The sequence below is a fragment of the Bicyclus anynana genome, chromosome 11, assembly GCF_947172395.1.
Source record: "Bicyclus anynana chromosome 11, ilBicAnyn1.1, whole genome shotgun sequence".
NCBI classification, from domain to species: Eukaryota; Metazoa; Arthropoda; class Insecta; order Lepidoptera; family Nymphalidae; genus Bicyclus; species Bicyclus anynana.
In genome coordinates, this window is record NC_069093.1 from 1,463,145 (window position 1) to 1,488,673 (window position 25,529).

The window sequence follows — 25,529 nt, forward strand, 5'->3', positions numbered from 1 at the left end:
TAATAAATACAAGTATTATTACCAGCCTAGTCACAAAAGTATTATAAGCAACCTTTTCACAGTTTTTATTAATAATAGGAGTATCACGAGTGATGCGGGTATAAGTTACCTAGGCATTAGTCAAACCGCATTGTCCTTGCTACATTTAGACGGGCCTTTCTAAAATTCCTTCGCAAATGTCCCTCTTGTCGGGAGTTGCAATTATTTTCGCATTAGTTCGAGATCTTGTTCTCTTGGGCCCAAATTTCATATGTAATCATTCTTCTGTAGTCACATAGACCTGCTTTGTGTGTTATATTAAAAAACCTTTTTGCATCATTAATGAAATTTCCAATGTCTTGGACAATTTTGAAATCTAATTATTTCAGAAATATTAATCTCTAGGGATTTGTATTCATATCTTTCAAGACAGATGGTAGGAATAATGAGAGATTAGAAAATATATATGTTTTGGCGATTTACCAGTGTCTTGATGTATTTACACCTATTCGAGTAAAAAGCTCATCTTAAAAGTACCTCGAACTCGAGGAAATTTGATTTTGAATTTTGTCGAGTTCGGAGATTCATATAAACCCTTTAAGGAATCTTCGGAACATTAAGACTTTATACAAGCTTTAATGTGAGATAAACTTTATACCAGAATTCCTAGGGAAATATAATTTTATACATAATCTGCCGCATTTTTCAAACTGAAGTTTGATGGATGGCAGAAAACTTTTTGTGCTCTTGACAAATCTGTGTTTTATATCTAAATTTTATTACCATTGTCCACAGAACTCCGCGAAGCATTCGAAGCAGAAGCGCAAGAAGTCAAGAAGCCCCGTCTCCTCCTCACCGCTGCGGTGCCTGTCGGACCCGACAACATCAAGAGTGGATACGACGTACCTGCTGTTGCTAGGTGAGTTATAACTTCTATAAGCGGACGCCCACGACTTCGGCCGACCTTGATCTCTTCAATCCGGCTCTCTCGCAAAATCCAATCTAAGGGCTCCGCGCGCTTCAGCTACTTTTGTGGCCCCTTCTTGCTTCTTGTAGCGGCATTTGTGGCTGTTGTGTTTGGGAATTTCAACTTTGTACATCAAGTGGTTTAGCGATTTCGTGATAAATGACCTTTCGCCTATAAATATTTAGATTTCGGGAAGTCGTTCTTTAACTAATGTGTCTACAAGAAATTGAGAAATCTGAAAGATCAGATCAAGTAAGACTATTTTTAAAGCATCGCTAATTTTTGGATCAGGTGCGGGCTTTAGAATAACGGAGACTGTATTCTTTCAATAGACGTTTGCTTTCTAGCAAAAAACTTCCACCGACATCTAATGGATCAAAATATAAAGAAGGCAGTAATCATTAAGAGCGCATATTGTGTCTTTAGCTTGCCCTAAGTTACCATTGTTTGAGCCACCAATCTTCGCAATCAGAGGTTTGGGGTAAAAGTGTTGTTTTGATACATGGCACCTTTTGTTGGTTATAAAATAAATGATTAAATATCAAAAATATTCCCTGATTTTTCACTTCTAAAATTCTTCCCACAGCTACCTTGACTTCATCAACGTGATGGCTTACGATTTCCACGGCAAATGGGAGAGAGAGACCGGCCACAACGCTCCCCTGTACTCTCCCTCTTCTGACTCGGAGTGGAGGAAACAGCTCTCCGTTGACCACGCCGCCCATCTGTGGGCGAAGCTTGGAGCACCTAAAGACAAACTTATTATTGGTACGTAAGAACTAAGTCTATTAAGGAGAAATTACTCGAGATTTCATCATACATTAGATGGGTACATCGAATAAAAGAGTACAGACTAAAAAAAGTATAGGGATTAAGGGCGATAAAAAAGAAAAGATTATGTAATTGTTACTAGTACTTTGCAATATTCTGGTATAACTAGAAAACCAGGTGTACCATGAAAAAATTACTCGAAAATTCTATATTTTGATGGATGCAACAATTAAGAAAGTAATAAACAATTATGTCTCGAAGGCACCACGGGAGCCTTTAGGGTCTACAGCCTACAAGGACTACCGAGAATAAACCCAAGTTACTAAATAAGGACGATAAAAGGAGTAAAGATTACCTACGAGTATGTAATTGTTATTTTACAATATCCTGGTATGATTAGTTCGAAGAGCCGATGGACGTTGGTTGGTGCTGTAATGACGACCCCGCACTAAAATGCGCAGTGTTGGTCGACGTCAACGTTGACACCTCAACGTTGACGTCGACCAACACGACTCCGACGAGTCCACCGACTGACAACATCATTTTTTTTTAAACTGACTAAGATATTCTGGCTACGCAACCTCTCGTTCTACTATCTACCCTTACATTCCAGGGATAACAAACTCCCTTTAAGAAATCTGCGACCCCTCGTACCGTGGAGCGTTCTAAGTATGATGTACGTTCCAGGCATGCCGACGTATGGACGAACCTTCACTCTGTCCAACCCGAACAACTTTAAAGTGAATTCCCCGGCCAGCGGCGGTGGGAAGGCGGGCGAATACACCAAAGAGGCCGGCTTCCTTGCGTATTATGAGGTGAGAAAATGTTATGTAGCTTTTTGTTAGGTCAGCCAACATATTGGTGTGTTTACACGATTGCGTTTAAAGTGACATTATAAAAGGACAAACACGGAGATGTGCATATAAATAGGCTCTTTGTACATGTTATTTATGACAAGTTAGCCCTTGACTACGACGTTAAGCGATGATGCAGTCCAAAATAAATACTCGCAATTGATCTCTAATATATAAACTACGTAACACGGCCTCCGTGGTGCATTGGTATGTGCGGAGGGCTTACAAGACGAAGGTCCTGAGATCGATTCCTGATTGAGGTTTTCTTAATTGGTCCAGGTCCTGGTGGGAGGCTTCGACCGTGGCTATTACCACCCTACCGGCATTTGTGTAAAAACCGACAGGGGTGTGGGTTTCATGCTCCTCCAGTTTCCATCTTAAATTGCATCATCACTTACCACACCACCAACTTTACATTTCCGGGCTGAGAATTTTACTCAAGATAAAGCCTAATGAAGTAGCAGACACAAATCACTGAACAAACAAGGTAGTTTAAAGTCATATATATTACTATACTTTGCTAGTAATAAAGCTATGTTTAAAGATGAACAATAATGTTAGAAGTTTTCCAAAAGCTTTAGATCCATTAGAACATAATATGGACTTTAAAGTCAATTCTCGAGTCGACAGCAGACGAGCGGGGAATTCGCAAAGGGACGTCGACTGACTTGCGTATTACGAAGCAATTTTAATTAAAAATTATTACCGGCATTAGGTCGTACTCCGTTTTCAATACGTAGATACGATCTACTTATGTTAATTTTCTGACTCTGGCTCATAAGTTATATGCGGCATAGGATCATGATGCCTGAGTTGGAATGGTCAGGCAATAAAATATTGAAATCAAATAAATTAAAGATTATCACTGATCTAGAAGAAGAAGAAACTTCATCACACACAAGATAAGATAAATACAAAATAAAAAGATAGAAAGCAAAATATTTTGATTTGGTCAGTAAAAACTTAAGCTTTCAGATATATAAAAAAAGCGCATTGACCAAATAAAGGTCTCCTACACAGCATGGTATTCAGTAGTTTCAGACGCTGGTTTACAGTGAAAGCCTTTAAAAAGGTTCACGGGCACAAACAAAAGTTACGTACTAAAAACAAAAAAAAAATGAAAAAAAACACAAATGGAGGGGGCAAATAGAACAATAAATTGGCATGCAATCCTCATCATACTACCAAGACCCGCCGCACTACTCTTGGTGGTGTGATGAGCCAAAGCTTAAAGTCACTTCTATAAAATCCGTCAATAATAAGATCTAGGTAGATGCATGCAAAGAAGCATGATTGCAGTACATCCCCAGACGAACTACGTCATATAAAGTACTATGCTATAGTTGATGCCGCGCGGTTTCACCCGCGTGGTTCTCGTTGACGTAGGAGTACGTGGATAATATATAGCCTTCCTCGATAAATGGGCTATCTAACAGTGAAAGAATTTCTTAAATCGGACCAGTAGTTCTTGAGATTAGCGCGTTCAAACAAACAAACAAACTCTTCAGCTTTATGTAAAGACTAGAACTAAGATTACGTTGCAGCAGTCACAATGCACCCAATATTGCAGATTTCCGCACGTTAATGTCGTTTTATAAAAATTATAGTACCAACTTTTAGTTCAACAAGGCGCTGTATTATAAATTGATCCGGAAACTAAATTTAGTTTCAAGCATTCACTTGATAAATGGCTTAGGCCAGTGGTTCTTAACCGTTTAGTGACGGTGGACCATTTAATATTTATTTGTTTTGCTCTATAATATTGTTTGATGTTAATATATATATAATAATATTGGATATCTTGAAAATTTTCAGGTCAGCTTAATCTTTTTTTTTATTCTCTCTTAAATTGGAAATTAATGTGTTAGTTTATATTATTTCTAATTAATTAAGAAAGATCAAAAGAAAATTTTTTGTTTCGGTAGATTTTTTTTTTGGAAGTTTTTACGCTGGACCTGATAGAATACTTTACTAGTATTCTATTAACACTTGCCTTGAAAAAACCTTGAAACTTGAAATGAAAAATTGTGACTGCATAGTTTTTATTAAATTGATACCTAAATCATAAAATAATGTATTGACTGAATAATAAAAAAATATTTTAATTATAATTGCTCAGCTAAAAACTGAAAGCCAGCATTTCAAAAAGGTCTCGCAAACCATTTTTGATATATGATTTTATTCTGATATCTTCGAGACTGGTAGATGGTTTACCAGTGAAACACAGACCAACGGTTAAGAACCACTGGCTTAGACTTACTGTTTTGTATACACACACGTGCTCGGATTATATTGCCTCTCCGTGTAAGTTTAGCTTCGAAATGAGACGCTTTGCAGTTTTGTCGCGCTCGCTATATTTCACCGTTATGTCATTTAGTGTGTGTGTGCTCTAACGAGATTTCGTGTTAGAATGTCATCGTTCAAGGTCTTATCTGAGTAACTTAATGTTTGCATAATATGGTAAACAGTGTAAGGACAATATGAGATTTGGTGTGATTTGCATATGTTTGTGGTCTTGTCACTTTAAACTGGTTTTAGTTAATCTCTAAAATGAATCTGGTCTCTCACGGTAGAAAAGAAGCCGATTCCTTGGCTTATAAAGTTCAACAGCTATAAATAAAAATATAACTCGCACGCACAAATCTTCCTTCAGGTTTCTGTGCTGTCATTTATCTGTCCAATAAAAATATCTCCAACAAAATGTTTATTTTCTTTCTAGGCTTATAAACGATCGTGACAATTTCGTGTATACCTTACGTATAGAAAGAGATACCTACTTAAATTCACAAAGCCTTATACTATTATTATAAAGCTGAAGAGTTTGTTTGATTGTTTGTCAACGCGCTAATCTCGATTTGAAAAATTATTTCAGTGTGAGTTAGACCATATCGAGGAAGGCTATAGTGTATATATTATCCCCGTATTCCTATAATAACGGGAACCACTAGTAAGAAATAATCGTAATAGTTTAGTGTAAACGTGCTAAGAGGATCTTCGAGGGATTACAGCCCTGTCTCATAAGAAACTTACTAACTGACAAGATCTTTAATTTCAAGGTTAAAGGCCAGCTAAAAGCTCAGCTTTTTCTTGTTAGCAGTTAACGGCGGAGTTAATGAGTAATAAAATTTATGACACGTTTTATGATTTTCTTTCAAACCTCGGTGAACGCAATTTGCGAAACGGTTATGTATGTTTAAGGTAAGTCAGCGATTAAGTTTAATGGAAAGGAATATAGAGGATAGAAACCACGGAATTGTGTTTATCTATAGACTTCATTTCTTCTATAATACTATAGCTTGGCAAGTTCTTTAATAACACTCATGATATGCGGGCGACGTGAGGAGAAGGACTGCACGGGTATGAAGTAACGGGGCAACGCTACCCCCTCGGGACCATCGGGAGTGTTACGAACGAATTTACCAAGCTATAATAGAGTTCTTTGAAATAAAACTTGTCTAAGGAATTATCTTAGAAGACTTTGATATTGCTTGTGGCATTATTTCTGCCAGAAGCAGTGTCAATGTTTGAAGAGTTAAAGTTTATAGTTGTCTTTGAATTTACAGGCATTTACAGTTTTAATATCTCCGCTGTAGTTCGAATGGCATCATTCCAGACATCGGAGGACGTATTCTTTTATATCCTTTCATATCCTGTCAATATAAAAGGATATCAAAGAATGAAGGTGTGAAACCTTAACACTACATCCAGTGGTCACAAGTCCTGATCTTTGCTCGGAGTTTTTATCTCTACCACGCGACCCCGCACAGTGAATCCATGGATTGCTAAGATATTCGTCTCTCTTTGCGCCGCTTGAAGATCTCTGCTGGTGCAGCAGCAGCGCTCGCACAGCCCATCGTGTCAGGAATGTGTGAAGGCGCAAGGGTGTCCACACAAGTTCCATCCCATTCCAAAGGCCTTCCCATCTTCCATATGAAATGATAGTTAGATGATGTTTTCTTTTTTCAAAGGTTTGCGAGATTCTAAGGAACGGCGGAGCTTACGTATGGGATGACGAGATGAAAGTGCCATACTGCGTTCACGGTGACCAGTGGATCGGCTTCGATGACGAGAAATCAATCAGAAATAAGATGAGGTAAGAAATTTTACTTAAGAGTATTTCTTCTATACTTACACATTTTGCAGAACTAGAAAAAGAAATGTAAAAAGTACTAGACCTCGCACGCATTTAAATAATGAAATAAAGCAAGGAGGCACACGGTTGAAGAATTACTATTCGTCGTAGGGTTCCCGAGGTGTTGAAATGGCGATCTTGCACTAGTAACTGGACGGTTGGTTGTATGTACGCTTACAACATGGATTAAACAACTTCAAACGAATCCAAGAAGAAGGTTATTGCAGCTCAGAACTGTGGATTTTGCAGTCCCAACTTAAGTTTGTCCTTAGTAAAGAACTACCATTGGCTAACGTATTTTAGGTTGATGTGGATTAAGATTAATTGATGTAGTTATCCTTCTGTGGTATATATTTTTGTATAAGTTTAATAAATTCTATTCGCCAATTTATCGTGGGAAACGGTTTTATTATGACGTAGAGCGGCAACATTTTCGTCTTGCGGGCACTAACCCATAATTCAGGGCGTTAGTGTAAAATTTTCCGGCAATTATATTGAGCTGTTCGACGTACAAGTTGCTAAGATCTAATAAGTAAGAAACTTCGTGATTATGCTAAACTTACTGCATCTTATGTAGCTAGGTATAGATAATAGATACAATATTTTTTACATTTTACTATAATTCTTTTATTTAAATTTACAGATGGATAAAAGACAACGGCTTCGGTGGTGCCATGGTGTGGACGGTGGACATGGATGACTTCTCCGGATCTGTGTGTGGTGGGGATGTGAAGTACCCCCTCATTGGTGCTATGAGGTGAGACAAACTAATCATTTTCTTATTTTATTCTTTACAAGTTAGCCCTTTACTACAATCTCACATTTATGTAAGTTATGATGCAATCTAAAATGGAATTGGGCTAAATTGTTAGGAGGTTAAAAATCCACTCCCTTTTCGGTTTCTACACGACATCGTACCGGTAACGCTAAATCGCTTGGCGGTACATCTTTGCCGATAGGGTGGTAACTAGCCACGGCCGAAGCCTCCTCAATCAGCCTAGATGGGGATCGAACCCAACTCCTTGTAAATCCACCGCGCATACCACTGCGCCACGGACGCCATCAAAATTAACTATAAAATTAACCCAAGCTACGAACACAACTAGATCACAAATCCCTATAGGTTTAAATATTCCCTTTCATCTAATGTTCGAGCCTTAAAGATTCTTATAGCCCTCGAGCTCGATTTTAGAAAAACTTCTGCCCTTGCCCAAACCGGTGAAAATGCGACAGCATTATTAAAGATCTTACAGGGAATACACAATAAAAAAGGCGCTAGAGAAGTCGTCAAAATGCCAGTAAGCTTGCTAAGTTAAAGTCCTGTAACAGCTCTGTCTAAAAGCTGGATTAATTCCAAGTATTTTACACCAGTTGGAAATATAAAACACTGGAAATAAACCCAAGTATTTTATACCAGTTCAAGGTATAAAATACTTTGAATAAATCCAGCTCAAAGTTTACGACTTTCGAGCAATTTTCTATGTCATTTAAGTGGATTCAGCAGAAAAGAAGTATTTCACCCTAATCTACATCTGAAGAGAAACAACGAAATGGTTCGTAAACATTTCGTCTTGAGAGTTAATGGAGTGAGCAAATCAAAATTTACTTTTATCACGAGAATTTCTCTCGGGAACAGACTGAACTTTGCCAACTTCAAATAATATATTTTTGATACAATAACGTTGACTCTTTTATTTCTATTAAATTTCGCATTCATTTTTTGATCTACAAGTAGCTTGTACACTTGGTTTTCTATATTCGAATATTGTGTTTGAGTGCTCGTACGTAAAATTATTGAAGAAAAATAATTTTCGTTGGATTACAGTTTACAATTATTATCATCATTATCATTATTGTTTAGCTGATACAAGTTTTCTAGCTGTTTAGTTTAATAAAATATATATTTTTAGCAGTTATTTTAATTTAAATTATTATAGGTATAGACAGTTTATATAATTTTAAATTGAACCGAAATAGTATTACGCCCACTGCTTTTGCGGCACTAAGATAAAAAAATTCAAATTCAAAACATCCAAATTTTAAACAACTTGCAATTTATGGAAACTACCAACTTCTACAAATTATCACATTCTTTAGCCCTCATTCGCGAGCTTTTTAACGGACGTTAAAAAAAACGTTCAAATACAACAAATGCATTCCCGAGTATATATATGTTCACATGAGAGCATTTTTAAAACACGTCGCTTTTTTCGAGCAGTGTTGCATTTTTAATTTTGGACGTTAAAATTAGACCTTCATTTGCCTTCACACTATATTTAAACGCTATTTAACGTCCGTCAAAAAAATTCTCGTGCAAATGAGGGCTTAGGAAATCTGACAATTCAATTATGAATATTTAAAAAATTCCTTGTTATATATATTCTTAACGTCAACAGGGAAGAACTACGCGGTATATCTCGCGGTAAAGACGCCAAGGACGTGGACTGGGCTTCAGTAGCTTCCACCATCGTCATCGAAGAAGAAGTGAAGCCTGAACCCATCAAGATCAGCCTGTCAGACGTCCTCAGCAAGATCAAGAAGCCAACTAAAATCAACCGCATTATTAAGAACAACGCGTTAGCTGCTGTCGACAAATCTAGTAAGTTTTAAAAAGATATAGAAATTATGTCTGAGTTATGTAGATTTCTAAAGATCTCAAGATTTCTTTGATTTATTTTTATTAATTGGCCTTTAAATTTTTCCTTACAATTTAATTTAATTAATTGATTATATACCTACTATTAATACAATAATTAATCTCTATGCCCTAATTTGTCAATCAGATTAAGTGAATTCAGCATTAAATTTTTAGAACAATGTCATTCGAATCGAAAGTATGTTCCGAATTAAATTCTGTTAATGTCTGGAGAGAGTGAAGAGTTAGTAACACGTACTGTCCATTTATTAAAATATCGTTACAGAAAACCCCTTCAGGTAAGGTTTAAATTAACGCTACAATAATTAATATTGCTTGGGGTTTATTACCCGCTTGTTCTCCGAGACACAGAGAAGGAACTTCAAAGTAAACTTTACAAATATCGACTAGGGAGGTTCACATTTAAAAGATTAGGAACCATTTTTTGGTATAAAAACTTTCATCGGTCGTTCATATCTTATTTTCTTTTTGCATTTGTAGACATTTTGGTTCCACATTAACTGTGTGCCTGTGGTTACAGACAGACATGCTCTTTTTAGTTAAGGATACTGTTTGTAACTTTTAAATTTGAATAAATTTATTTTCTTTCTTTCTTTTTTCTTTCTTGACACATCATATTACAAAGATGTAAACGAAAATTTTCCTTTATCAAATATTCAGTAGAAGTTGAACAATATGTCACCAACGTTGAAAGAACGTATTTAACTTTCACCAAGTACTTATAACAAGAAAGTTTTGAGACGTTACCACGTCTAATAGGCTATCAAAATATAATCTAGAGAAACGTTATACATATATCAAATGGCAGCTTGCGAAAACTTTCTCCGCACTTTTTCCAAAGCAATCGGCACGTTAGCATTATGTTTCACGTAATTTTTATTTCACTAATAGTTTTTCCTTCAATTGTGCTAGTATGAATTTGGATGCATATTTCATTGTTTACTGCAAAATCAATCTTACCTATTAAGTGACTATATTATAGCGGATGAACCTAGTACACGTACCGGTATAATTTACTCACACCATTGACGGCATTTTTCAAGATATCGTACTCATCAGGAGTTGCCTGGTAGAGATTAGCATGCTAATTATAAGTTTAAATTATTAATTATTAATATTTAATATTTTTAATTTATTTTCGTATTTTTGTGTGAAATAAAGTATTTCTTCTTCTTCTTCTCGTGGTAGAACACCAAAGTCTCTTGATGGTACATTATTGGCGCTAGCGTAAGAACTAGTTACTGCCGAATCCCATCACTAGACCAGGCCTTAGCCAATTTGTTAAGAGAATATAAACTCTTAAGTTTACTAAAGATCACGTCCTATCTACCCATAATTTTAAATCATAAACCATTTAATCTTTTATAATAAAATCAGATACGTAGATAAGTTATATAATTCCATTACCATTGCTCTAAGTTCTTTATCTAAAAACTTAAAATGAATCTTTTATAAAACAGAATGAAAACTATTTTTAAAAAGGTTCATTACATATTTCATTCCTTAACCATAACATTATGTTAACTTTATGACTTAACTTATTATGTTTATAGTAGTTTTAATGAAGGCAATACGAGTACTCATAGCATACAGATGCGCCAAGAACCTCAGTAAAACAAGATAAGTTAATTATATTGTTATTTCTTTTAGTTTTATGTTTTGTTTTTATGACAGAATCTTCTTGTAGGACCTGTTTCTCTTATTTTTATAGACTTAAAATAAAGATTTAATTTTATTTAATTACTTGTAAGACCTCTCGAAATTGAATTAAATTCCCTGAAATGTATACCTGTTGAGCCCTTAATATTATGTGTTCTCTATAAATAACTTCAGAAACTATTCGGCTGTTTTTGATTTGTTAATACCACTTTGTCGTTGAGTATTTCCTTGTAAGTAAGATCATTTTTCTTTCTTCTTTTAATTTTTTTAAAGAATATTTGCCAAATCTTTGAATATCACCAATATTCTCGTTATTCTACAATTAGAATGAAAAATTGTGCTAGGAGAGTGTACGATAATAGTCCAGCGGCGGGGATGGAAAACAGCTTTCGTTGTTGAGGTACAGTTATTGAGCTATTACCATTATAGCTGAACGGGTTTAACAAGGATAACTCATTAAAATGACCACGCAATAAACAGCCATATTTTGAACACCTGTAAATCAACAAGCAACTGACAACATCCATCTTAAACAGTGTTATGGAGATATGACACATCCCGTTAAGCCGACAGCATACATAATAAACAACATGCTTCGCAGCTTTGTTTTCATAAATTTACATTTTCCACTCGCAAAACTCCAACCTCGCGTATGTACGTGACACTAAAAGCGACCGATCTTAAAAAGGGGTGTTACAAGGGTCACTTTTAGGTGCTCCGTTTTTCCCAACTGCCAAGAATGGCTGCGAACAACGACCGCTCGCGACATAGTTACTAAAAGTTTTAGACATCGAGTGCTTTCAAGTTGAGGCCCATAACAACCAGAATACGGAGACCCATGAATTTGCAGAACAACTTTCCTTTTTTGTTGGGAAACAAAGCTCTCAGGTGTTTGGTACATTGTGGCACGAAGTTTGCGCCTCGAGATTTAGGCTTACCAGGTTTATGACGTTAAGCGGCAGTCCGACAAGCGCTTCTATGTTTTACGCCCTCTTGATGGGGCGTTAGTAAAGTACTTCAATGTTTATGAGTATTCTTCTCGAACTTTCTAGGATAACATCAAAAATGTATGTGACTATGAATATATGGAAGCCATGTTTGATTTGTGCAATTTTTGGTAGATATTTTTTCTACGTTTAATATAATTAAATTTATTAGGAAATTATCTTATCATAATCTACGCTCGTGATAACACTACCCCAGTTAATAAAATAATTAAAGCTACCAGATAGTTATTTAAAATACCCAATGAAAAAAGGCAGTATTACAAAATATTGGAAGATGAAACTTATACCCACCACAATGTTTTATCTTCGGGTTAGTCAGCTTAGGGAAAAAACCTATATACTAGAACTAGCGAACGCCCGCGGCTTTGTCTACTCTTAGACCTCCTTAATCCGACACAGTCTGTTTTTAGTAGACTGTGACCTTTAGTAGGTAACCCATTCAGATAGATTTGGTGCAAAGATTCGATCAAAAGTCAGAATAATATTACATTTTTTTTTATAATAAATCAGTACATAAAGTAGCTGACAAATCTTAATTTAAATATCGATATTGGAATATAAGAAGAAACTTGATATTAATAATACCATGATGATTAATGGAATTTAATATCAGACAATTTATTGGTCTCGTCGATATCTGATAATGTAATTGACTTTTTGAACGAAGAATTTCAAATACGAGTGCCTACCTCGTAAGAAGTAAATTTATCACGAAATTCCGTAAATCCCGAGACGTTTAATGAAACATTATTAAAGTTTTCATATTCCGTCGGTCGTGATGTTAGCATGGGCGTTTTTATTAGAATAAGTCAAAGCTGCGTCAAATGAAAACTTTGCTTAGAAGGAGTCTTACAAGTTTATTATTAAAGCTCGATTTTGTAATAACTATGCCATCTACTAGTTACTGAACTAAATAAAAAAGGGTGGCACCGGTAAAGCTGTTGCATAGCATTTTTTATCAACTTATGCAATTATAATTATTTATTTATTTAATTTTATTTATGCAGGGTTTTATTTTCTCTAGAGAAGAGTAAATAAAAAAATAAATAAAACGAATGTCTTTATGTTGAGCTGGAATTGAACTCTTTAATAAGTTTTGCCCCAAAATTTCACACCCCTTATCCAGTTGAGCCGATATGATAATGTCGAAATGTGTTAACTTGATGGAGGGCTTGGCTGTTAGGTTTATTTTCGTTACGAAATTTCTTGATTCGGTCGCCGTGCTCAAATTTTTTTAATATGAAAATAACATCTGCCATAATAACTATGTATTTTAAATAATAGCGGATGCCCGCAACTTCTTTCAAGTCAAATCTGATTTTTTAATCCGTGGATTATTCCGGGAAAAATGTAGCCTTTGTTCTGCTCCAAGGTATACTTTATCTCTATACTAAATTTGGTTCAAATCGGTTCAGCGACTTAGCCGTGAAAAGGTAACAGACATACAGACAGACTTACTTTCGCATTTATAATATTAGTATAGATAAAAAATATTCCCATTTCCCTCTAATTAATCGGAAAAGACCGAGTTAGGAGTAACCAGGGATGGAACGGAGCTGAGGCTGGCTTATTTATCGGTTGAGCTATTTACGCTTCGTAATTCAACATAGTACTTCAACTAGTAATTTTTTATCCATTTTTCAGGACGTGATCCCTACATCCTCTGCTACCTCACATCCTGGTCAGCAAAACGGCCGAGCGCTGGAAGATTCACGCCCGAAAACATTGACCCGACTCTCTGCACACACGTCATCTACGCCTTCGCCACTCTGAAAGACCACAAACTTGCTGAAGGTGACGACAAAGATGCCGATATGTATGACAAGGTCGTCGCTTTGAGAGAGAAGAACCCTAATTTGAAGGTAATAACCGATTCCAAATTTAAAAATAACTAAGAAGCTGTGGTGACCAGACCTTTGTCATTTAATAAAAATTTAAATTTTGTCAATTCATACTCCTATAGTGTTTTTTAGATAGCATTACATCAAGATTTGTTCATAATACGTACTATTATCGTGAATCGCGGCAAACTTTCAAGAGTGAAACGAACTGTCACCCGAACCATCCTACATGAAATGAACTATACCACAAGTACGGTGGGCAACTATAGAGTTTGGACTGTGGTAGCTTTAGGTGTTAACCTCCTAAAGGCACTACACCGAAATTTTCAAGCTTTCGAGGATTTACACCCTTAATTATTATTGTCCAATGTCCATGTATAAAACATTATTTATTACATATATTACGATAGTCCTACGTTATTGTTTACTTTTAACTGTTTAACTAAAAAAAACAGCGGATCACGGTCATTTAAATATTCTGATTGAAAATTATACAGTAATTCGCTATCATTAATATGAAACTCGACTAAAACCATTATCTGATCAGACAATAAACTCATCGCGAAGTGCCAATTAATTAGAGATGAAATCCGATTAGGATATTTGTCTTGAGGCGTATCGCTTCGGTATCAGATGAACTTCATTAATTGAATAAATTCATATTTAAATTTGGATTCAAACCAATTCATTCATGCAAATGTATTGTAAGATTGTATTACTGAGTTTATCAACTTCTATATAAGTAATATTTTGTGTTTAGTGACACATAAAATGATTTTTTTTAAGTTTTAACCTAAATATTTGCTAAGACACGTTAATTTTACACAGATAATTATGTAAACAAGCCTTTGATATTTTTTTCTTTCTTGTTGTGTACGTAAGATCACTACGAATTGTTTTTCCCTTTTTTTTTACTTTAGATTCATTCTAGTAGCATTGCATTTCATCTCAGACTGATTGGCACTTTAGACATCTTGACCAAACAATGGTTTGAGCTTCTGTCTGAGCTTTTTAACTTAAAAAGTCTAGTTGTTTTTTTTATTCCCATTTCTCTTGATATTCACTTCATTTACATTATAGCACTACTAGGACTTAAGAGTTTATAGTTATTTATACGATACTAATGCACAATCAAACTTTTTTTAATTGTTGTCTATTTGTCTGTGTGTTCATCTGGGCAATCTGGAACAGCTGAACCGATTTTTATGTGACTTTCAATGTAAGATAAAAGAGACTTAACAACATACAGGCTACTGTTTATTCCGTAAAAAATGGTATCCGCAGGATTTGTGAAAAACTGAATTGTGCGGGCGTAAAGTGATAACTTGAACCGATTTCAAAGAAGTATTTCAGTTATTTTGATTTTAACACAATATTAAACCAAACCGATTTTCTTGAAAATGAAATGTGACCTATCTATACTACAGCCTCTCTTGATGAGTACTGTTTACCAACAAATAAATTACAAATGAAGGTAGATGAGAACCTCCTCCTTTATGAAGTCGGTTAAAATGCATGTCATTTCATGACTTATCTTTTTTCTATACTATATAAAAATAAGTCGGGTTTTCCTTCCTGACGCTATAACTCCAGAACGCACGAACCGATTTCCACGGTTTTGCATTCGTTGGAAAGGTCTCAGGCTCCGTGAGGTTTATAGCAAAGAAAATTCAGGAAAAATTTCAGCGTAAGGTAGAGGTAGGGTAGGGTAGGGGTAGGGTAGGGGTAGGGTAGGGGTAGGGTAGGGGTAGGGTAGGGGTAGGGTAGGGGTAGGGTGGGGGTAGGGTAGGGGTAGGGTAGGGTAGAGGTATTTGAAAGTTTACATCGAGTTTCACGCGAACGAAGTCGCGGGCATCCGCTAGTTTATTATAAATACTTAACAGTACTTATCAAGAAAGGCTGTAGTATAGTATATTCTCTCAAATAAAAAAAAAAATCAAACCTGGTTGATAAATGAAGAAGTTATGAGGTAACAAACACAAAAAAAAAAAAACATACGCATCTAATTGAGAACCTCATCCTTTTTTTAAGTCGGGTAAAAATAAAATCTCATTCATCAGGTTCTGCTTGCTATCGGCGGCTGGGCGTTCGGCTCCACTCCCTTCAAAGAGCTGACCTCCAACGTGTTCCGCATGAACCAGTTCGTGTACGAAGCCATCGAGTTCCTGCGGGACTACCAGTTCAACGGCCTGGACATCGACTGGGAGTACCCGCGGTATGCAATGTCACTCACGAGATACGCGACAGCGTATCCGCCAAATTCATAACATGAAACATTATACTTTTCAATTTATAACGTATCTTTCTCGATGACCCAGTGGTGGATTATAACTTCCTCGATCCGATTCCTGATTCGATTTTTTAGTAAATCTTACTATCTCATAGCTTCCTGGGCTATGAGATGTAAGATTTGCCTCGGCCTCCGTAGCGCAGTGGTGGTAAATAGGTGATCTCACACCTCGTGTCTCGTAAACTATGTATATATATAAGTCGTCCGTCTTGGTCATTATTAATGACATTTCTGATAGTGATCGTTAAACAGTCAACATTGTCACCCTATGTCTCCTAGCCCGCCTTCGACTTACGTGGTGGTTTTATGGTCTATATCCCATCTACTATAAGGGAGACCTGACTCTGAAGTGTTATAAATATCCATCGTTTCAATAGCTTAAATCAAAATTCTTCATGATAAGTTTCATCATATTGTATGCATAGCATCGACTCAGCGTATGCTCAGTCATAAGTATTCTAATCTAAATGCAAATGATTGCATGCAGTTATAATAGAGTTCGATGACCTCTCTGGGGCAATGAATTGGTAATGCTGTGGTTCTCAACATAGAGGTCTTGGGTTCGATTACCAGCTCAGGTCAATAATTTAGGTTTCATAATATCTAAATTAGCTCAAGTTTGGTCTAGTGGTAAATCGGCTAGTTACCTCCCGACTGGCAAAGACATAGGTACCAAGCAATTTAACGTTCCAGTACCTACAATGCTGTGTATAAGACGTCATAGGCATCATCATCGTCATTAGCAACCCATATACAGCTCACTGCTGAGCACGAGTCTCCTCTCAGAATGAGAGGGATTAGGCCTTAATCCATCACTCTGGCCAAATGCGGATTAGCAGAATTAAGAAAATTCTTAGGTAGACAAGTTTCCTGACGGGGATTTTTCTTCACCGTTTATGAAACGTGATATTTAATTTCTTAAAATACACTTAACTGGAAAGTTGGAGGTGCATGCCCCGGACCAGATTCGAACCTGCGCCCTCCGAATCGAAGGTATTATAAGCTATCACATCATATCCACTGGGCTAATACGTCACCCACATCGTCAGAATGAGAGGGGTTAGGCCAATAGTCCACCACGCTAGCCCAATGCGGATTAGTAGACTTCACTCACGTAGAGAATAAGGATAATTGTCTCGTATGCAGGTTTCCTCACGACGTTTGTCCTTCACCGTTTGAAACATGTAATATTTAATGTCTTAAAATGCACACAACCGAAAAGTTGGAGGTGCATGGACTCGCACCAGATTTGAAACCGCACCCTCCGGAATCGGGGGGGCTATCACGGATCATAAAAAAAAAATTGATGTATCAGTTCACAATTTCTTTCATCTAACAGTGGAGCAGACGACCGCGCCGCTTTCGTCTCTCTTCTGAAAGAGCTGCGACTGGCCTTCGAGGGTGAGGCCAAGACATCCGGACAGCCTCGACTGCTCCTCTCAGCCGCTGTGCCAGCATCGTTTGAAGCTATCGCCGCCGGATACGACGTTCCTGAAATTTCCAAGTATTTGGTAAGCTAATTTATTTACACTAGGTATATAGAAATGTATTTTAATTTCGGGTCATTTTTTTTGCTATATATTTTTTTTTATATGACCAATATTCCCATTCCCCTCCAGTTAGTCGGGAAAGGCTGTGTGTGTGTGGTTGGGTACGAGAATAGTCCAACGGGGCGGGGATCGAACCACCACCCCTCGGTGATGAGTCCGACCGCTCTTACCGTTGAGCCGTTAAGGCTATATTTCAAAATTAAATAGTACGTGCAGGTCGAATAAAATCTGATAACTAGAAAAATACAGTAGCCATTTTTCCTCCATATTTCTATTTACATGAATAACTTGAAACTTTAAAATTAAATATTTGACAAAAAGATACCTATATATTTAAGATTCTCAAAACAAATACTTTCATTTGTGTCAAAAAACGTTTGCAAATATAGTTTGCAATCCGCATTGGGCCAGCGTGGTGGACTATTGGCCTAATCCCTCTAATTATGACAAGAGACTCGAGCTCAGCAGTGAGCCGAATATGGGTTGATAATGATGATGATGATGATGAAATATAAACACAACAATGACGTCATAATATGTACAGGATTACATCAACGTGATGACGTATGACTTCCACGGGCAGTGGGAGAGACAGGTGGGCCACAACAGTCCCCTGTTCCCCCTGGAGACCGCCACCAGCTACCAGAAGAAACTCACCGTGGTAAGTTCAGAACAACTTTATACTGCTTACTAAATAACTACCTAAACGAGTAAGTAAAGCTACGCCCACATTTGACGTGAAAATATTTTTGTATAAGATTTTAAAAAAATTAGATTTAAATTTATAAGATGTTTCTTTTTTTATAAGGTTCTCCTTAAAGTTACAATGTGGCATAAAGGTACAAATATAATTAAAATAATTCATTAATAATGAATTATTTTAATTCAACTTTATTCAACATTATTAAGAAAAGTAAGTAATTATGAGTTAAATTACTAATTAGTCACATAAGTAGGCAAGATCATAATCTTATAAGGTACCAAGTTGATACTTCATAAGATTATGAAAAATAAGATAAAATAATAATCACTTAATCAAGGTCATAATCCCGTGCAGCGTATCCACTTAATTTTGATAATGCCATTTTTCATTTTAATATTTTTTTGAGATCATAAGTCGACATTCTAAATAAAAATAAATAAAAAATAAAAATCTTTTATTTCGACTTACAAAGGGGGTCATAGTAGTGTTAGTTAACATTAAACTTAATTTAGGTGTTAGTACAATACTTAAGCCTACGTATATCTACTTAAAATCTATGACAGAATCCACATGTCAGTACATTATACTATTCATATATAAGAATATTAAAATGCACGTTCAAAAACACGCATTTTATTTTGCCTCTTAAATAAAATTATGTACTACACATGGTAAAACAGTATAGATGTGGGTGGACCCTAATTTTAATAGGTTTGAGCGAAGTTTTTCTATCAGGTTCTTCCTTGTTATTTTTCCCGCGAGTCTAAAGCGCCTGCAGTTTACCGGCCAGTAAATTCTACAGTAAACTGAGTTTTCTAAACTGTTATATTACTATAGTTCGTAGTTGCTAGCAGGTGGTGAACGTACGAAGTATCTTTTTTTCTTTAACTTGGATACAAAATATACAGGGAAATATTTTAAATTAACTTATTTTTTATACTGGAAACTTTCTCGATGTGTAAAAGCTGCATAAATATGCTTGCAATTTCTGAAACTAGTATGGTATATAGCTTGGATGCAACAATAAGTATACAGGGAAATATTGTGAATTTACCTACTAATTTTTTACAGTGTAAACTTTTTTGATGTGAAAAAGTTCATGTTTTTAGTTTCTGAAAGGTAGGTTTAAATGTACTTGTACCGACTCGTAAATCTATGGTTTACTATATATAAACTAAAAAGATATATTATATGTAAACTTATAGATAAACTAAAAAGTGTTTTATTGTATTTCGTTTTTGAGTTGCACCTAAAATTAAAAAACTTAGTAAAATCAAATTTACCAATATTGTGATAATTTGATCTTACTAATTAATAATCCTGGCCTCATACGCCCTTGATTTCTGCTTTTAATGTCCGTGTAAAGCCTAAATGAAATGAACCCTGAAGTAACTACAGGAGAAGTTCAGAGTAACGTAACCTAGAATGATATTAATTGACCCCGCAAACGTGTTTTGCCTGATAGTTTTGCATGGTATGAAAAATTTTTAACAAGCTTGCAAGCAATATAATAATTTATTAGAATAGTACTTTGTCAAAGCCGTTTCGGAAGAGTATTGCGACTAATAATGTGACACGAGAATTTTATATAAAAGGTACAATCATATTATATTATGTACCTACTACACACTGGGTCACCTTTGTTATACTAGCGGCCGTCCGCGGCTTCATCCATCACAAATCCCGCGGGAACCATGGATTTGAGTGAAAAGTCTATTTCCATTCAAAATTTCAGTACAGTAGCCACAGCGCAAAGGAGAAACAAACATACACACTTTAACACAAACTTTCGCCTTTATAATATTAATTAGTGTGATGATGTAACTCTATTGAATTGAAGCTTGTATTCCACAGGATTACTCAGCTCGCGAATGGGTGCGGCAAGGTGCTCCTAAAGAGAAGCTAATGATCGGTATGCCGACCTACGGACGGTCGTTCACTCTCGTCAACGAGACTCAATTCGACATCGGCGCCCCAGCGTCTGGTGGTGGTGAGTTCTTTATGCTGTTTTCCTGTCAATATCCACCTATATTCGGCTCACTGCTGAGCTCGAATCTCCTCTCTCTCAATCAATAGTTCACCACGCTGGCTCAATGCGGATTGGCAGACTTCACACACGCACAGAATTAAGAAAATTCTCTGGTAGGCAGGTTTGGTCACGATGTTTTTCCTTTACCGTTTGAGACACGTGATATTTAATTTCTTAAAATGCATGTAAATTTGGAGGTGTATGCCTCGGACTGGATTCAAACCCACACCTTCCGGAATCGGAGGCAGAGTTCATGTTCAGGGCTATCTGTTTTACTGTACTTAAATAATATAATAGACACAACCGGTGAAAGACGGAGAGCATGTAAAACCGTTGCGTCTGCCCCTAGGACTAAGTGCTCCGGGGTGTATTGACACCACCAAAAATCCAACTCCAGGCTACTATTATAACTTTTCTTGTATTAAAAAATCCCATTAACGTAAACTACAAGTGCTTTTAGAGCGAAAATCTTTGAATGAAAATGCAGGGTAAAAATTTCTCACAAAAGAAACCAAAATGCGTGATCAAATTTTTTGGGATTTTTTGGTGAAACTCTATAGGCATTTTTAAATACGGGGACCCCGTATCATTGATATGGCTAATCTGGCAGTAGCTACGCCCCTGCTGCCTGAAGAAATTCCTCTCAAAAGGCTGTTTGCTTTAAAATTAGCAAAGTAATGAGTGACGTGTAAACACATTGCATGATCTTACAGGCGCTGCCAGCCGTTTCACGAACGAAGCCGGCTTCATGTCGTACTACGAGATCTGCGACTTCTTGCGCGAGGACAACACCACGCTGGTGTGGGACAACGAGCAGATGGTGCCCTTCGCGTACCGCGGAGACCAGTGGGTCGGCTTCGATGACGAGAGGTCACTGAAGACCAAGGTACGTTGATTATTTTATTTATTGCATGGTTAAGTTATCAACAATTAAAACTACTTTTTTTTTTTATTCTTTACAAGTTAGCCCTTGACTACAATCTCACCTGATGGTAAGTGATGATGCAGTCTAAGATGGAAGTGGGCTAACTTGTTAGGATGAGGATGAGTACCGGAAAGCTAAATCGCTTGGCGGTACGTCTTTGCCGGTAGGGTGGTAACTAGCCACGGCCGAAGCCTCCCACCAGCCAAAACTTAAGTATATTAAATACTTAAATATATTAGTTTCAAAACTATTCTACCTGTAGGTACTTAATCATTTTTTTAAAGAACTTAAAATATTATTTTATTTCAACGCCAAGATTAGCTAAGTGGCGTTTTCTTAAAATCAGTTCAATCAAAAAGAACCTAAACCAAACCGCATTCAAATGCAATTAAATAATTTGAGAGATAATTGGTTAACTTATTTCAACTAAAATATGCCTATATCTTTGAATTCAATTTTCGTCATAAAACCATTTTCCGAAAAAGTGATTTCTGTTTTGGAAATCATTCGTATGTAAACCAAAATGCTACAGACAGACACATAAATACACCTGTAAACTCCTCTGTTGAGTCAAAGTTTATATCATCACTATTGTACATATACCTTTTTTAACGACTTCCAAACACTACACCGCCGCCTGCATCCAGAACCTTCAACCCGCTAGATGTCGTCGATCCACCATCCTAGTTGGGGGTCAACCAACACTGCACTTTCCGGTGCAGGGTTCAGTACAAAGTTTAGAACCCAACGTCCACTGGCTTCGAGTATTCGATTAAACATATGCATTCTATTTTCAGATGGCGTGGCTCAAAGAAGAAGGTTTCGGAGGCATCATGGTGTGGTCAATCGACATGGACGACTTCAGAGGATCGTGTGGTACCGGAAAGTACCCGCTCATCACTGCTATGAAACAAGAGCTTGGTGATTTCAAGGTCAAGCTTGAGTATGACGGACCCTATGAATCTTCGAATCCTAATAGTCAATACACGACGAAAAATCGTAAGTATTTCGTTTAATTGGACTATACACTTTGTTTATTCTTTACAAGTTAACCCTTGATCACAATCTCGCCTGATGGTAGTGATGATGCAATCTAGGATGGAAGCGGGCTAACTTGTTAGGAGTTGCCTGTAGGGTCTTCTCATGGAACCAGGATCACCTTTTACAGTGCCGTCCAAATGACCAGCGACCGTACTTGATGGAGGAGCATTGTATACCAAAAGATAACTCGCCAAGGTTGACCAAGGGACCGATTGGAGAGAGATAGAGATTGGAAAAATAATTTTAAATATTATGTATTGTACATATAGTGCCTATCCTAATTAACAACCACGCAATATCAACCATGTTCACGCCACTGATTGTTTTGTAGCATGTGTTTCTTTGAAGAAGTTCAATATGCACAATGAATAATGAATTGTTGCTTTTTTTCGCCCCTGATAAATCTATGCGGCAATTTCATTCAGAATAATTTTTATTAGTAACTAGCGGACCCGGTCAAGCTTCGCTTTGACTCATTCCCTACCTCTATCCTATTCTACTCTCACCCTACAACTACCCTAAGTATCCTATAGCCGTCTCCTGGTTCTTAGCTACGTCTCCAATCTTCAGTCAAATCGGTTTTGCCGTTCTTGAGTTATAAATTTTACATTATGACCAATTTGCGTTTCTTTGCTTCACAGCCAACGAGGTCACCTGCGAAGAGGAAGACGGCCACATATCCTACCACCCCGACAAAGCGGACTGTACCATGTACTACATGTGCGAGGGTGAGAGAAAACACCACATGCCGTGCCCACAGAACCTGGTCTTCAACTACAATGAGAACGTTTGCGATTGGCCAGAGAACGTCGAAGGTTGTCAGCACCACACTCAGGCTCCCGCAGCTAGGAGATAAGGATAACTTTAGAATAGTGTCTAGTATCTAATCCTCCCTTGATATTCGACTAAAATACCATCTATAAATTGATATACGGCTTAGGTTATTTTAACTGTTATACATACAATGATTACCATAATTTAGATCATAGATTAACTTAACAGTTTTTCTAGGAGTCTTCTTACTTTGTTTCTTGCGTAAATCTTTGTTTGGATTAGTTGATTTAATTTGTATTTCAAAAGAGTTTTATTACACTGCTTACAAATTAGCTATCAAGGTTAAGCTAAGTTTTAGTTCATACAAAATCAGTAGCCGTTAAAATAACCTCAAGATGTCGTTTTCAAAATACTCATTTTAACACACTCCGTCCATAATCGATTAATTTTTAAACTAAAAACCACCTATATCGACCTTTGTAGGGCCATATTGAATATGTTTATATTTATTGGTCTTAAATGATTTCGTAGCCTTTTCATGTAACGACTTATTTCTACACTGAAGTTTTTAATGTAAAGTTTTATCAAGTTCTCCAAACGAGCCAATTGCATGTTTGAAAAGTTATTTTGCAAAGCGATCTTTATCTTTTTTGTTATTGATGAAGAGTTTAATGTTGACATGCAACTCTTATTCAACAACATATTCTTGTTCAGTCTCGTTTATCTATACAGTTATTATTTCGTGAATTACTTTGGTCGCTAGTTTAGTTAGAGTTTTAAGCATAACAAGGTCGTCATATGTAAAGGCTCTTATATCAGCACTAGATATCGGATGATAGGGTTCGTGTGATATAATGTAAATTTTTTATATAACATTATTGGTATTTGTATGTAGATTTATTATAACAAGCCTTTGCGATAACTTAGCACCAAAAATTATTATGAAAATTGTGTTACACCTATCGAAAATTAAGTTATTCAAACAGCTATCTTATGCTAAATATATTTAGCTTTATTTAGTTGTATTTTACTTAAAATAACATATTGATTGTATTGATATTTTGCTTAAATTTAAAATTATCTCGATCTTCAAGTTATATATTTATCAAGTGAATTGCAATTCGAAGTCTAAATTATCGTCATTGGCTTGTATTAAGATTTTTCTCCCAAAGGTGCACAAATGATTGATATGAATATTGGAATGCATCAAAATATCGAACAATTTTAATTTAATTTTTTCGAAAATAAGAAGACCTAAAAATTGTTGATTGGTCTTCGCTTCACCGCATTTCATCTAAATTTTTCGTTTTTTATATTGAGTCTCACATACAATGGTAGATCATCAATTTGGCAATTTTAATTTTTACAAAATTATTAAAACTTTAAAGAATCTTTAATTAGTCGTTAATCTACAAACTTCATGCAAATGCCAAATGAGAATGGAAGTGAAGAAGCACGAATAACCTAATTGGATAAATTCATTTCTATGTTATAAAATTTGATACAGTTTAGATTAGTAGAGAAAGTTTATGAGAAATAATTTAAGTTTATCCTTATAGTGGGATCATCAAATTCATCATCTTGTGTGCCTTTGTGATAGTTATAGTATTTATTAGTTGTAAATTTAGTTTCTTCAAGCTTTTTATAATCAATACTCAAATCAGCAACGACACTGCCTAAAGCTGTCTCTACATTACTGTATCGATTTAGATGAAATATATCGACAGTAACGAAATTTGTGACAATATTACGTATAATGTAGGAATTATATATTTTGTTTATAAGTAGGAAAAATAATTTAAGGTTTTTGTAAATATTGTATTTAGATACAAAAAAGAGATGTAAGAGTATTATTAAAAACTTTTGTAAAATAATTGTTTTTTTTTTTTTATTATTTACCATTCACCTATATCCAGTTAGTTTTGTAACTTACGGTCCTGGGTTTCAGTTCTGGGTTGTGCTATGAAATATTGAGGTTTTTAATCTTCTAAGAAATTCGGGGTAGGAGCCTGCAACTGGGATATTGGTTGTTTTACACCCTGTACTTTGAAGAGCGCGTTAATATATTGTCCACTCAATATTAATCATTAACATTGATAGTAAAAATGAACATCTGTAATAATATCATCTTAAGAAGGAAGAGTGGGTTATCTTATTTACTGTCGGATTTTAAATATTCTTATTACACACTAGCGGATGCCCGGGACTTCGTCCGCATTTAATAAATAACAAATGTTTTTTTATTAACGACAACAAATAATTCAACGTCTGTCCAGAAAAATATTATAAGATTCTGCTACAGGAGGAGTGAAATATGAAATTCAAAAACCTTTGTTGTGTTAAGTTTTATA

At 36.0% G+C, this 25,529-nt stretch overlaps 1 protein-coding gene across 1 annotated transcript in view; it reads left to right on the forward strand.

Annotated features, from left to right (window-relative positions):
• Nucleotides 1-25,052, forward strand: part of LOC112048072 (probable chitinase 10) — a 111,196-nt gene extending 86,144 nt beyond the window's left edge. The window contains exons 6-19 of the mRNA XM_052884148.1: nt 775-898; nt 1,533-1,714; nt 2,405-2,532; nt 6,540-6,664; nt 7,347-7,460; nt 9,100-9,302; nt 13,670-13,887; nt 15,927-16,081; nt 17,496-17,667; nt 18,251-18,367; nt 20,264-20,399; nt 21,152-21,324; nt 22,161-22,362; nt 23,046-25,052. Of these exons, the coding sequence (XP_052740108.1) occupies nt 775-898; nt 1,533-1,714; nt 2,405-2,532; nt 6,540-6,664; nt 7,347-7,460; nt 9,100-9,302; nt 13,670-13,887; nt 15,927-16,081; nt 17,496-17,667; nt 18,251-18,367; nt 20,264-20,399; nt 21,152-21,324; nt 22,161-22,362; nt 23,046-23,260 (2,264 nt within the window). The 3' untranslated portion in view covers nt 23,261-25,052. The remainder of the gene's footprint in view (nt 1-774; nt 899-1,532; nt 1,715-2,404; nt 2,533-6,539; nt 6,665-7,346; nt 7,461-9,099; nt 9,303-13,669; nt 13,888-15,926; nt 16,082-17,495; nt 17,668-18,250; nt 18,368-20,263; nt 20,400-21,151; nt 21,325-22,160; nt 22,363-23,045) is intronic.
• Nucleotides 25,053-25,529: the final 477 nt, after the last annotated feature.